A 13,665-nucleotide genomic window follows, 5' to 3' on the forward strand; every position below is an offset into this window, starting at 1 on the left:
TATGATACTAAAAGTTTAGTACTGATTTTCTAATAATACCGGTTGTGAAATCGGTACTAAAGGAAGTTCCCAACTAGTACAGAAAGTCATTTCTCTGATAGTGTGAATTCTTTGAAGAGGTACATTGTGATCTCCGTGGAGCATCGACGTAACGGGCAATCTTTCGTCAGGATGTGTTACAAATAACACCTGAGTTTGCAATGAACTCAGAGGTGCAGTCTTGGCTGACCAATGTATTGCGGAGTGGATGTTTGGTCCTGTAAAGGCACACCAAACTTAGGTTTCTTTTCCTTCTTCACTTTGGTCCATAAGAACATAAAATGAGCATGTTTACAAATCTACATCACAGATATTATCGGCATATATCTTTTCGTTTAAGAAAACAGAATTCGCATGCCAGTTACAGACCCACACTCAACTAACAAGTTGACGTACACGACAACGAACTTGCTCCCCAGATTCTGATCGGCTACGACCAGGCAATTGACACAACAATACACGACAAAGGTATCTGTAGTTCCTACAAACTGCAGAATGCATGCATGGATCGCAAAGTTCAGGACAGACTATGAAATAGTACTGATCGAGTTATTATATGTACGTACACACACGCATAGATAGATGCATGTTCTTCGATCAAACGTTTACATGGTTTTTTGGCCTTGGAACGCCGCCCTGTTCCTCCGGATGAATTCTTCAGCCAGCTCGTTCACGTCTGGCGCCACCACCGCCTTTCCGCTGACGGTGGCGGTCGGAGAACTGCGCCCTGCCACGTTTCCCGGCGGCGGAGGCAGGACGACGCCGGTGGTGGTGGTCGTCGTCGTCGTCGGTGACGGTGTTCCGTTCATAACCACCTCGATCTTCTCCACCCTCTCGACATGGACTTCAATTTCGCCGTCCACGACCACACCTGCACTGCCTTTGTTGTAGGCACCTCGCCACATCTTGAAAATTTCCAGTGTTTATCTTACTTCTCTTACGAGAGGTCGTGCACTGGATGTTTGGGAGATATGCATGGATGAGCAGCGATCGTGTGTTATTTATAGGCTCCAACAACAGCGTCTGTGGTGAAGTTGGTTTTGTTTGCTTAAGCGACATGTTATCATATGTTAGATCCGACCATTTTTTTCTTATCAGTATTTTTTTCCTCATTTGTGGAACAATTGTTTCTCCTATGGAACATTAGAAGAAAATTTTTCTCTAGTTGGAAAGAACAATGTTCCAATAAGGAGGAAAAACATTGTTATGTTCTAGAAGAAAATGTTCTTGCCGAAGAAGTAAAAACTATTTTATCAAAAAAGAAATTTAGATTTCACTTAAGCTGTGCAGCAAACAAATGACTTTCTCTAGTTTTGGTCTACTATATTTCCCGAAAAAATACCCGAGCAAAATCAATTGGAATACGTGTACTACTACAAACCGGCCCAATCTCAGAAAGAGGACGGCCCGGTCCGTACAACGCTTTCGTGTTGCCTTCCGCCACGGTCACTATTGCAAACTGCCAAACTTGACGCTACCCTGTCGGCCTGTCCTTCGCAAAGCCGCCGCCGCGTTCTCCTCTCGTGCGCGCGCACATCTCGAGAAGGCAGCAGATGGCTGGCGCGGCGGCGCAGGACGACGCCGAGCAGCTGCTCCACCTGAAGCTCGCGTTCCTCGCCGGGGAGCCTCCCGCCTGCATCCTCGCACTCGCCAGGTACGCGCTACCGTTAGCAGTCAAAATAGCAACGGCACCGAAGGTCTCCGTCCCTGCGGTGCCCTCTCCCGATTGAATTCGTGGTTCGGGGAACGGTGACCACCGACTGGTACAGCCTCTGGTTCAGTCTGCTTTGCAAATGCTGTCTGCAGTGCTAGTATTGGTGCTCTGAGTCTGCTTTCTCGTCGCCTGTTCAGTGCGGACTTGGTGGATCTGCAGCTAAGATAGGCTAGTGGATATCTAGTTGACCTGTAGGTCATGCTGTTGTATAGGTGATGGCTAGTTTAGTTCGTGATCAGCGTCCAGTATTTAGGCTTGTTTAACTTTAATTGGCCAGCATATGGTTCTAGCCGCAGCAGCGAAGTGTTACGCCTCCTAAGCACTCTACCAAGTTGGCACAGTTGCAAATTCCGCAACAACGTTTGAGTGAATTGCAGCGAGCCAGTGACTGATTACTTGGCCATGGAAATGTCAGGCAGCCACAATTTGTGGGAAATATGTGGCGTTGGCATGACTACACATGAATAAGCTACAACTACAAGTTCAAAAGAGAAATTGTTCTGTGTTTCTGGTTTCTTTTCAAAAACTATATGTTTATGCATATTTATGTACGTGTTTTATTTGATTTGCAGAAAAGCTGGGGGAGGTTCTATCACACCACATGTCCAAAAATTTCTTTTGGAGAATTGCACTGATACTAATGTAAATGATCTTTTTTCTTCTCATCTTGTAAAATTTACTCAAACAGCACAAATAAGATATATATTTTTGCAACAGAAGCAATAGATAATTTATTTGTGAAAAAAACTGCAAATATAGTGTTGTTATAAAAGTTTCCCATTAATCAATATCTTCACATCTTATAATGGGATTTCCGTTGTATACTGATGCAGGTATACGGACGCCAAAACTCTACTTATACAACAACTATTTTTAAGAGGATTATATCTGAGGTTGAATTATCATCGGACATTGTGATTGATGCACTTTATGAGGAATTTGCTCAGCGTATGTTGTCCAAAGCAGTATGTAGATTTTATTTTGTATTATATCTCAATAATTGGTAATCGTTAACACTATACTCAGATAACTCATGTTAAGTGCAGAAAGATTCATTGTTAAATAAGACGAATCATATCTATAAAGAGATATCATTTGTTTCTTCTACACGTGAGTTACCAATTCCAACTCTTTAGTTTTCTTTGAGAAATATATCAAATTAATTATAACAATCCATAGTGACAACCTTGTTTACATATGTAGATGATAATGTTTCCTCAAGTTTAATAAGTGTTGTTGCTCGACTATCATGTTCTTCTAATATGCTTGAAGGTGATACAGGGTATGTTGTCATTAAACACTTAAGTGTTCTGTGTCCAGATATTCTATCAAGCTACTTTCATATGTTATTGATTGATACCCTGGATTTTCAGGTGCTCCCTTTGGCCATCAAGTCTATTCTTGTCTGAGTTTATTCTTTCATACCCTGAAATTTTCTCCACAAAGTGTTGCTTCGAGGTAAAGTGATTAATTTACTATTAAAGTGAGATACATTAATAATATAAACTCATGCAGGGAAATTTATATAAATATGTTCAGCTCTTGCATCACCACCCATTCAAATAATAAGTTCTATCAAAGAATAATGCAAGTTTCTTCAGTCCTTACTTATGGTAAACAATGCTATGACTAGCAACTTTTTTCTTTGTTTTGGTACGAGGCTAACTAGGATGTAGGGGCCTATTTGGTAGATGACCTCTGAAAGTGATTCTCTATGAGAAGTGATTCTTTGGCTGAAAGTGATTTAGGAACTCTATAGAGGAAATAATTCTGGGCAGCATGTGAATCAGGGAAAGCTAGTTTTTTCAGCTTCCAACATCTTAGTTCTTGCCCTGGAATCATCCTAGGAGCTGGTGTGGGAGCTCTGCTGAACAGGCCCTTAATAGGAGTAATAGTGTTTGTATAAGTGCCGCTATATGCTGTTTGCACCACCATGTAATCCTTTATTTGTAAACATGTGTTAAGCAAGATGCATCCTCATGAAATTAATCTTTTAAGTGGCCAGCTACTTGAAATGGCTCTTTGTGTGCAAAATTACCTAAATATATTTTTCTCTGCACTTAAGGAGTATTATCAGGATTTCTTAAATGACATTGCTCTAATGTTTGCATTATAAGCAGCTAGGTTCTGGTGTCGGTTTGGTGGGTATTTGTCTTAACTATGTTGGTGCCTCTAAGGTATGTAATAATGCCACTCTCCATTAAAAATGAATGGTTATCACATTATTTATGGGTCAGAACGTGAAACAGTATTATTTCCTAAATTGGTGAAGTGGGGATGCATATCTACTGTTTAATTGTTCAGCATCTGTGTGGAGCTAAAGTGATGATTAAGCATGAATTTCTCAGTCCAACTATGTTCACAAGTTTCTTGAAATCAAAGAATAGTTTCAAATTAAATATATGTCATGTGGAATTCATATAATATGCAGGTTATTCTTACCGATGGTGACACATCTACACTTACAAACATGAAGGAAAATATGGAACTGAATAACGTATGCATTAAACTGGAAGATTTTGAAGAGTTAAAAGAAAGCAAGAATAAGGTTTGTTAGTTTCCTTGCATAATTCAGAGTGTTGTGTGCAGATGTTTTCTCTCTTACATAATTTGGCATGCAACAGTTTGAATTAGATGGCTCTCGTTGAGCATTGAATAAATGCATTATTAGTTTAATGGCAATGCATTGTGGCATGCAGGTAGAGTGCAAATATCTTTCTTGGGAAGAAGCATCTGAAAGTGATTTACGGGGCTACCAGCCAGACATAGTGTGAGTATAGAAATATATTTTTGTAATGTTTCTTTGTACCTGCTTATACACACAATCATAATCATGGGGAACCGGGAACCAGGATATTCATCTGAAATTATATCTGCAATGTTTCGTATAGCACCTGATACACAATAATCGTGTTTAAGTTACTCAGTAATGGTAATACGGTTAAAGAAAATAATAGTTGTTCAGATCATATATCTGAAGAGGCATCTTGTAAAAGTTGTGATGAAAAGTGATGCTCCTATTAAAACTATTTTGCTATGCTATGAATTTCGAACAATATTTCCGATCGGTCTTACACCTGAAAATAATTAGTGATCCACAGTGTACAATTCAGTAGTAGTGCCAATCAGAATTTATCAGGGACTTTTGGGTGTAGAATAGGTGCTGTAGTTCGATTGTTTTTATTGCAGTAAGATGTTTATATCCCCTTAGACTTCCACTAGGACACCTGCAAAAAAATTATCATCTAATTACAACAAAGTAACAACTGTTATAGTGATAGCGAAATTTGTAATCAATACTAAACAAGTTTATAATGTGTTTAATAGTATTTAACATCAATAGAAAGGAATGAACCAAGTCCAAAATTAAAAAGACTTTCCTTCGTTTTTTCCAGCATTAAGCAGAAACATATTTTAGTTGCGTATGTTTTGGTGGTTGTTTATTCTTAGTTCAGTTTCTATCTCTTTATTTTTCCTATTATTGGGTGAACATTCCATAAACTTGTTTACGCCAGACCAGAATGTTAGTTGTCCCTTGACTGGTTTTGTACCTGTTGAACTTATACAAATCTTGTGTTGTGGGGTTACTGGTACCACTCCTGTGGAAGGAAGGGAGGGCATACATTGTGAACTGCAGTATCCTGTTTAATCTGATAAAAATTATATCTTGTAAAGTGGGTAACAGAATTCATCACTTCTGTTCATGCTGCCTTCCTTTCATCTGATGTTTTCTTTTCCCAGTCTCGGCGCAGATATTGTGTACGATCCAGTCTGTGTGCCACACCTCGTTCGAGTGCTCTCAATGCTGTTAAGGAGAGACAGCAAACAAGGGGAAGTCAACAGAAAATCTGGTGATGAATTGGAAATGGATGGTCCGGTCGCGTATATTGCCACGGTTGTTCGAAATGCGGAGACTTTCAACTGCTTTGCCAAAGCAGCTGCTGACGCCAAGCTGTCTGCTATTAACATTGGCAGCAGTACGGCTCCTTCAAATTTTCTACCCTATATGCTATCATATGATAGATCAAGTGTGCAGCTTCTTAAAATTACTTTATCGTCATAGAATTGACAAATTTGCATCTTTTTGAAGTATTACCATCTCGACTCTCATTGTAAGGGCATCAACCAAGCCATTACATTTGTTGTACTTTATTGTCATAGAATTTACATTTTTTTTTCAAGTACTGCCATCAGTGTTCGTTTCTACTTTATTTTGATGTGAGCAGCTGTTTTTTTCTCTTCAAATTATATTGCAGAGTGGAATCCATTTTGAATTTCAAAACGATGTTAGATTCTACCAGGCATCAAACAACTTCTAATAAAAATAATAAAAAGAATTGCAGCAGTTGGGACAAAACTGCTAGATAGAAATATGTATAATCTCTGGACATTAAATTATTCAACGTTCATAGAGATAAGCAAATTTCATCTTTCATATACACCACTCCATGCAAAATTCTGTACAATTTACAACTTAGCTCACTTTCTACAGGATCAATAAGAAACTAGAATCATGATTTGGACAGTTGGAACTTAGTCCTACAGAAGCAGTACTCCTGAACCAAAAAGGATGGTGAACTTAGTCCTACAGAAGCAGAACTCCTGAGCCAAAATGGTGGATTATACATCATGGCTGGGTAGGGGAAAACTAACAAAGGTAGCAGCTCATGCAAACTTCAATGCAGTGATGGCCAAGAGAGTTATGGCTCTGAAGAGAATTTCATTCATGCTTTTCTGTATTCTCACTGCTACCTCATCCTCCTCCATATTAATGTTACTTGGGCTTCTGAAAATGCTGGCAATGGTGTCACGCAAACCATTGACTGCCCAGGAGAGCCAAAAGAGCCCAAATCCAACACTGGTGCTCAGCAGTCGAGCTGAAGCAAAAGGAGTTCTCATGCCGGTAGCCATCTTGCACATAACTGACAGAAGAATAGCCAAGCCAGTTCCAGCTATGCCAACAGAACACTGTGTCAAAAGTTCATTGATCTCTGGACCAGCCTTTTTCAGTGAGAGAATTGTCGAGCTGCTTTTGTCCTTGTCCAGCAGGATGGATAGAAATGCCTCGCTAGCATGTATATAGTTTCTCTGATGCAATTCACGTTCTTTGATGTTTTTCCCTCTCTGTTTCTTCTTTGATGAAGATTTTGACTTCACATCAGCGCTGCACATTTTTTTTTAAAAAAAAAAGCGTATTGTTATTTTTCTGTTGTCTGAAAAGGTGCAAGCAGGAATTTAATGTAGCAGAGCATAGAGTTAAATGTCCAAAAGTTGCTGCATAACAATTTATTTTGAATAAAGATTTAAGGTTAAATGATGGGTCTTCCAATCAAAGTGTTCCATGCAATTGGTTAGCCCTGAAAACAGTGTATCTCACATGCTACCCACATAACCACCATACTAGTTGATGCATGAGATGAAAAGGTACCCGCTAGTAAAATGATAGGAGTAGATAAAGATGAATAAATTTTAGAACACTTGATTAGCTCTATAACCTCTTAAAAAATATTCAAATAATACCAGGTCCCTGCTTTAGTGAGTGTTAATTTTCATAGAAAGTTGCTTAATTTAATATGTGCATGTAACATGCAGCATAAAGATACTTTGAAACGTGCCTGATACTCTTTGTATCTAGTATATGCTGCAAATGATAAGGTCACATCATTAGAATCAGAAGTTACTCTAGGATCTATAATGTGCTACCAAGCAGCATAAAAAAACATCATGATACGTTTAGACTTTTAGATAAAACAAGTGAAACAAGAAAACAGCATGGAAGATACCAGAACTACCAATATTTAGAAGCAGCATATTTAGTAGCATACACCTGAAGGAAAAAAAATCTAGATAAGAGGGAGCAAAATGAATGCAGTACCTTTTTGAAATATCGGTTGCCATGCTTGCTAAATTTGTATTGGATACTTGGCTGTTAGCCCGAGAACGCTTTTTCCTGCGTATGCAAAGATGCATGCCATGTAAATGACACAACTGAAAACGTAGAACAGAAATGAACCATAAAATTAAAATATAACAACCCAAACAATGAATATTAGTTTATAACTTACAAGCAGATCATTGGCAGGTACAGGAATTGCATCATATAGGTTGAAGGGTAGTTTTAAGATACTTCAATATTTCATGCATCTCTTATTACCTAGTTATATATTGTTACTGTCCATGCTCCTTGCTTGTTAACTAATTCAGGAATATCTAGTTCTATACCAATTCATCCATGAGCTTATTAGAAGATAATGGATATATTATGCATCATATTAACCCATGTGCAGCTAACCAGGGAAGATTTAGAATACAGAATCTTGCTATCCTGATTTCTGACATAATTAATGAGCAAGCTGTAGGAAGTCAATAGTTCTCACCAAATATCTTTGACAGAAAAAAGGGAAAGAAAAAGTCCTGCCAATAAATCAGAAGCAAAGTCACCAAGAATACTCTGCACTTACAATCTTACTGACATTATGTACGCTCACAAGATCAGGCAAATTCTTAAATAGCAGTTCAGAGATAAATATTCAGTTGCGATGCTTCACAATATTACCTCTCAAAGTATGGAACTAGAAATGCAGTCTTGCATCCACTTGTTTCTCGTTTAGACATGTTGAACTCTAGAAAAAGTGATAACAAGTCTCTCATCTCATCTCCATGGCCGGCAAATAGGATTCGGCCATTTTGATCGATAGTAAGAGCAGAGCCATAGGACTGAACAAAGTCCAGAAGAGGATCAGGGATGACAAGTTGTTTCTCTGGCAGATACTGTTGGGGCTCATCCAATTCCAATCCAAACTCACAGATAGTTAACTTATCATCCGGTATATATGGTTGATTTCCCAAGTTAATTGGTAGAGTCTGTTGGCCAGTGAATTCAGCTAGCAAGGATTCATCAAGTTCTTTCACGTCAGACCCTGACGTCACTGACATCAGAAACTTGAGGATTTTCTCTTGCCTTGCACATTGCTCAGCAATCCCAAGGCTAAGTCGAACTGAATCAGGGTGGGAATCTGTTACAAAGACATTCACATAAGACATGAGATGATGAGCATGATAAGAGGCTGCAAGATAATTATAAACACACTACTCGGTACTTGTGCAACAAAGAATCAAGGGGAAAACGCCACCATAGCATTATGTTGAAACACAGTTGTCAAGGTTAAGCATGGTATAGCATGAACACTGCACAGGAACCCTTATTTGTGCAAGGTGAAGAAGAGTTATGAGCAAGAAATGGCATTTTTATTTCTAGCTGCTTTCAGTTTCTTCGCATAGAGAAGCGCAGTGTTTTATTCAAAGGCCCAGGCTCACATATCCAAATACGGCTGTAACAGAACATTAAATTGTGCAAACATAGTAGTAACGGAACATGCATACATAGAACATAGTAGTAAAGCGCAAGCAACACATTGACAAGACACAAGAGAACGCCATGAGCCATGCGAATCGGAATCTGGAAACGAACCTTGCACGTCGATGAGCGTGGCCGTGTCGGGCATGGCGAAGGCCTGGTAGGCGGCAGGCACGGCCTGGGCCTGATTGCCGCAGGGCATCATCATCTGCACGGGCAGACCCTCGAGATGGTGATGCGGATGCTGCTGCTGCTGCAGCGGCGCGCAGAGCTGCACCGCGGCCGCGGCAGCGTCGTGCGGCCTCTTCCCCTGGAACGGCAGCACTCCATGGAGCTCCTGCACCGCACAACGGCATGAGAGACATCGCACACCGTGGCGAACCGATCAGGTCATTAGACCAAGGGCCGGGCACAATTCAGCCCGACCCAATCCAATTCCGCGCGAGGGGTGGCTCGGGATCAGGGCGGCGTACCTTGGACGGTGGGAGGACGACGGGGGAGGCGGCGGCGACGGCGAGGAGGGACAGGTCCCCCACCATCCGTGCTTCGGGCGGCGGGGCGGCGGGCGACTGGAGATAGGATGGGGGGCGACGAGGCGTAACGCAAGAGGCAGCGGGCGTGAATCGTGATGCGCTGCCGGGGAGGGGGTAGGATAAAAGCAGGGTGTTACCGGGGGCGAACGGGTGGAGGCGGCGACGCCGGGGCGGCGTGGAGCGACGGTGGCGTGGGGAAAAACGCCGCGACGGTGGGAAATCACGGTGGATTTTGGCTGGTGTATTTTCTTCCTGTGGTGCGCGAGGAAGATTCGCGAAAGTGAAGGCCGGGACGGGGAAAAGGCGGCGGCGACGTCGGAGCGCACGGGAGCGTGGGGCCCACAGGGTGGCCCCTGGTGGCTGCGGCCGCCGTGCACCACACCAGCGGGTGATATTTTCCCGGGATGGGCTGGCTGGGCCACGGCCCCTCCGACCGACTCCGACGTCGTCTAGCGAGGCTTTCGTGCTCCATCTCAGCCACCCGTTGCAAATCAGACGTCTGATAGGATAGCCCCATGACGTCCAACGTGTACTGTGCTCGTCGAACAGGCTGGAGTGCAGTGCAGTTCGTTCGAGTTGGTTTGAATCGCAACCTACCTCCGCGGTAGCCAGCCGTGACGAAAATGATGGCTTTCGCGGTTTAGCCGTGGGCGGATTAGTGTAACAAGTTATAAGGAGCTTATCTTCTTTCTCTTCTTTATTTCTTTCCTCTTTTCCATTGTATATAGAGATGTAGTCATGTAGGAGGGGCTTGAGCCCCGACTGACTTACCGCTAGATCCACCTTTGACCATTGCAACGGCTGAACTTTCGGCGTGTTTGGTTTCTGAATTCGGTTTGATCTGACATGCGCTGCTCCTGCATGAGGTCGTTCGTTGTTTTTCGGGATCGAGCCGGTGCTGGATAATTGTTGTTCCTACTGCCTTGTACGAGCACTACATGGAGCGTCTTGATGTCGAACGACATGGACCTGTGATGTAAACCAAACAAATATATTAGGTTCGGATACAAGATCGGATGGTTCGGACGCTAACCAAACACGCTATTGCTCGCCAGCCAGTCGTGGCATGCATCCAGACAAGGGAGATCAGGAACCAAGCTGCGAGCCACAAGGACGAGATCGTGACAGTGACCATGGCTTCAGCCCTGAAGACGGCGCGCCGGGTTGAGTGAGCTGGGCGAGAACCAGTTCGTGAAAAGAGTTTGGTTGGGCTTATACCAGCCAGCCCTACCAGGGGATACACATAGGCTTTTATTAAAAAAAAAAGAACAAAGTTTCCGCGGTTTCCCCGCGAACGCGTCCCAAATTCCCGCCAGAAACCGCGCCTGCTCCAGCGGAGAAGAGGCAACGGCCAACGGCGGTGCCCCCTACCGGCTACCGCCACCGAGTAGTCGGCTCGCTCCCCACCCGAGCCAGTAGCGAGAGGGACAAGAGAGGAAGATGTCTTCCCGGGATGACGACGAGTCCGCAGCGGCGTCCGCGGCCGAGGCGACGACCACGGACGTGGAGCTGCTCAAGCGAGCCTGGCGCAACGAGAAGGCTGCGCCGGAGATCCTCCGCTTCGACTCCCCACTCGTCTCCCGCGTCCGCGAGCAGATCCAGCTCCTCGTACGCCCTTTGCTTCTTCTTCTTCTTCTCGCCGTCCCTCCTCCTCTCCCTCTGTTACTTGTCTGGGTCTGATGCGGATTCGCTACCGCGATGCCACCAGGAGGAGACGCTGGACGATTTCGCCGACAGCGGCGTCGACGATCTGGTGGTCTCGCTCTACCAGATGGACCTCGACCGCACGCTCTTCCTCTTGCGCTCCTACCTCCGACTCCGCCTGCAGAAGGTCGGTCGCATCAAATCCCAATCTGTTCGCTAAAACTGACCAATTGTAATTGTAATTACCGAATTGTTGCCAGTCTGATTACTTGCTGGCTATAGATCAAGAAGTACACAATGCATATCTCCAGGTCTGACGACCTCCTCAGCCAGCTGTCGCTGCAGGAGCGCCGGTTCGCTAAGAGGTATCTTTTGACTGTGCGACTGGCATTTGCCCCAATTATTTTGCATTGTCTTGTGAAACTAGATGATTCTGATGGGCTCTAGTGTTTGATCTATCACTAGTTGCGCTGAGATCATGGAGAAGCATCTCGAACAGTCGGTGCTGTCGAAGCTGCCGTATGGCTATGACTCGGTTACCAGACAGTCCTTATCGAGTACTGAGGATGACATGGGTATATACCCTTCACTTGATCTGCCAAATTTTGGAGTTCCTTGTCCTGTTGCCGTACTGCTTCTGTCGTTTGCAGCTTCAGTCATTACATATTTTGAATAGGCTGCTGGATGTGAATAGTTGGTAATATAAGTTTCACCATTTCTTTTGAGGTGGGCGGCCTGATAGTTGGTACAAAGTATCTTTGGAAAATTTGGTCATTAGTTGTACTCAAAAGTAGTGTTCCTACATAACAAAATTTAGCTGTCAACTTAATAGCAGCTCGGGTATAAGAATGCCTCCTGCCCTCATGTGATGGTTCTGATTACCTACCGCATCTTGGTACTTCCATCCCCAAATTATCAATATGCTCCCACCATGTTGCCATGAAGCATGACAATTTTATTTGATTCTGAATTTTAGACTGCCTTGTCCTTATCAGGTTGAAATTTGCTGTTCTGGCAGTGTTCTTATTATCCTAACAACCTCATCCGTTGATGCGTAACTAATGCTTGAATCTGTAAACTAATGCATAGGGACACGTTTCTATCGGATTTATCACATTTGGATGCATCATAATCTTAATTTCAGTAGTCTAATGGAAAGAAACAAACTGAAAGTTCGTGATGCGGTCACATAATGATAATCTGCAATTGTATAAAGTTACACTCCAGAGAGCGATCAAGGAGAGACTCGACCAGGCACAAATGTCAGAGTGCATCTTTCTAGCATAATAACTAGGTTCTCATGTCTCCCCAATGCCCAAGGATCCATGTTCAGAATCTTTAAATCTGTAAAGCTATCGGCCTGTTGCATGATGAAAATTACCAATCCTCTAATGAACTGTTGTGCATTTGGTTAAGAAATACTTTTGAAGAAAGCATTCAGTTAATAATTAACTTTCTTCACAAAAGAGTTAACTAACATGTCTGCAGTCACAAACATCTAACACAGAGCTTTTGGAGATGATCACTATAGGGCATAGGCATAGCTAGAACAGAAACTTAGCTTCACATTTTCTAGAACAAGCCTTTTTTTTCTTCACTTTGAGGCAAAGTTCAAGAGTAAATAAAGAATTCTTCCGTATTTCTGAAAAAGTGAATGCTTTTGGATTTTTATTTCTTAAGATGTGGAATTTAGGAATGTCCATGTAATAGACCAACTTCTAATTTGATTTCGATTTGAAATGCCTTGTTCAGTGCCAGAGCCTCAGCTTGGCACCTTTGTCTTCTGCAAGACTAAGAGCGACGTAGGAGCCTTCCAGCTAGATGACATGTAAGTGCCCAGGCACACTTCAAATCTTGATTTGCACTGTTACATGCTTTGCTTACCTGTGATGCTTCGATGCAGTGGAGAGGAGGTTGTGGACTTAGTTGCCGACGACTTGTACGTTCTTCGGTACAAGTCCATCAAGGGCCTTGTCGAGGGTGGCCGAATCGACCTTATCTGATGTCAATCACAAATCAGTACCTGTAAAAGAGCGAGCTCTGAAAGCGTAACAGCTAAGCCATACAAGATATTATGAAGCTTTTGGTCCAAGATTCTTCTGAATTCTTGGAACGGATGGAATCAAGGGCAGGAATGATATTTGCTCTGTATCGCCACAAAGATAACCTGAATTGGTAAATACCGTCTAAGTGCAGCATGTGGCTTAGGCTCCATATGTAAGACTCACATTGGTTTGTATTTTGTAATTTGTACATGATTGTGATGGTACCAAACTTAGTTTATCTATTTTCGTGGGTTTTCTCTCCGTTTGTTAATAAAATCAGGATCATGTAGTCCTGGTCATCGTCATCAGTTCAGTTTTGGTTTCTGATCATGT

At 42.7% G+C, this 13,665-nt stretch overlaps 3 protein-coding genes across 4 annotated transcripts; 2 read left to right on the forward strand and 1 right to left on the reverse strand.

The window, feature by feature from the left end:
- Positions 1–1,493: 1,493 nt before the first annotated feature.
- Positions 1,494–5,964, forward strand: LOC117847277 (uncharacterized). 2 transcript variants are annotated; one of them, XM_034728456.2, is made up of 10 exons: positions 1,495–1,693; positions 2,326–2,395; positions 2,587–2,718; positions 2,800–2,863; positions 2,957–3,035; positions 3,127–3,211; positions 3,874–3,930; positions 4,185–4,301; positions 4,453–4,523; positions 5,495–5,964. In XM_034728456.2, the coding sequence occupies exons 1-10, from the start codon at positions 1,593–1,595 to the stop codon at positions 5,814–5,816; spliced, it is 1,098 nt and encodes a 365-aa protein (XP_034584347.1). In that variant the 5' UTR covers positions 1,495–1,592; the 3' UTR covers positions 5,817–5,964. The 2 variants fall into 2 exon arrangements, with proteins under 2 accessions (XP_034584348.1, XP_034584347.1); XM_034728457.2 differs by lacking the exon at positions 3,874–3,930 and having other exon boundaries at positions 1,494–1,693.
- Positions 5,965–6,168: 204 nt separating this feature from the next.
- Positions 6,169–9,872, reverse strand: LOC117847276 (uncharacterized). The gene is made up of 5 exons (XM_034728455.2): positions 9,584–9,872; positions 9,225–9,447; positions 8,310–8,769; positions 7,629–7,703; positions 6,169–6,917 (listed from the first exon to the last, which is right to left on the reverse strand). Exons 1-5 carry the CDS (start codon positions 9,647–9,649, stop codon positions 6,419–6,421), a joined length of 1,323 nt encoding a protein of 440 aa, XP_034584346.1. The 5' UTR covers positions 9,650–9,872; the 3' UTR covers positions 6,169–6,418.
- A 972-nt stretch (positions 9,873–10,844) lies between these two features.
- On the forward strand, positions 10,845–13,645 carry LOC117847278 (DNA replication complex GINS protein SLD5). The gene is made up of 6 exons (XM_034728458.1): positions 10,845–11,251; positions 11,352–11,474; positions 11,570–11,652; positions 11,753–11,862; positions 13,040–13,115; positions 13,191–13,645. Exons 1-6 carry the CDS (start codon positions 11,084–11,086, stop codon positions 13,288–13,290), a joined length of 660 nt encoding a protein of 219 aa, XP_034584349.1. The 5' UTR covers positions 10,845–11,083; the 3' UTR covers positions 13,291–13,645.
- The last annotated feature ends 20 nt before the right edge of the window (positions 13,646–13,665 follow it).

Source organism: Setaria viridis, chromosome 3, assembly GCF_005286985.2.
Source record: "Setaria viridis chromosome 3, Setaria_viridis_v4.0, whole genome shotgun sequence".
Taxonomy (NCBI): Eukaryota; Viridiplantae; Streptophyta; class Magnoliopsida; order Poales; family Poaceae; genus Setaria; species Setaria viridis.

Excerpts from the sequence above, each read along its gene's own strand:
- LOC117847278 (XM_034728458.1), top strand. The coding sequence starts at position 11,084 with ATGTCTTCCCGGGATGACGACGAGTCCGCAGCGGCGTCCGCGGCCGAG. Across the intron at positions 11,252-11,351 it reads GCGAGCAGATCCAGCTCCTC|GAGGAGACGCTGGACGATTT; the intron begins GTACGCCCTTTG and ends CGATGCCACCAG. Across the intron at positions 11,653-11,752 it reads GAGCGCCGGTTCGCTAAGAG|TTGCGCTGAGATCATGGAGA; the intron begins GTATCTTTTGAC and ends ATCTATCACTAG.
- LOC117847276 (XM_034728455.2), bottom strand. The coding sequence starts at position 9,649 with ATGGTGGGGGACCTGTCCCTCCTCGCCGTCGCCGCCGCCTCCCCCGTC. Across the intron at positions 9,448-9,583 it reads TCGTCCTCCCACCGTCCAAG|GAGCTCCATGGAGTGCTGCC; the intron begins GTACGCCGCCCT and ends TGTGCGGTGCAG. Across the intron at positions 6,918-7,628 it reads GCAACCGATATTTCAAAAAG|CGCTGATGTGAAGTCAAAAT; the intron begins GTACTGCATTCA and ends AAAAATGTGCAG.
- LOC117847277 (XM_034728456.2), top strand. The coding sequence starts at position 1,593 with ATGGCTGGCGCGGCGGCGCAGGACGACGCCGAGCAGCTGCTCCACCTG. Across the intron at positions 2,396-2,586 it reads AGAATTGCACTGATACTAAT|GTATACGGACGCCAAAACTC; the intron begins GTAAATGATCTT and ends ATACTGATGCAG. Across the intron at positions 3,212-3,873 it reads CCACAAAGTGTTGCTTCGAG|CTAGGTTCTGGTGTCGGTTT; the intron begins GTAAAGTGATTA and ends CATTATAAGCAG.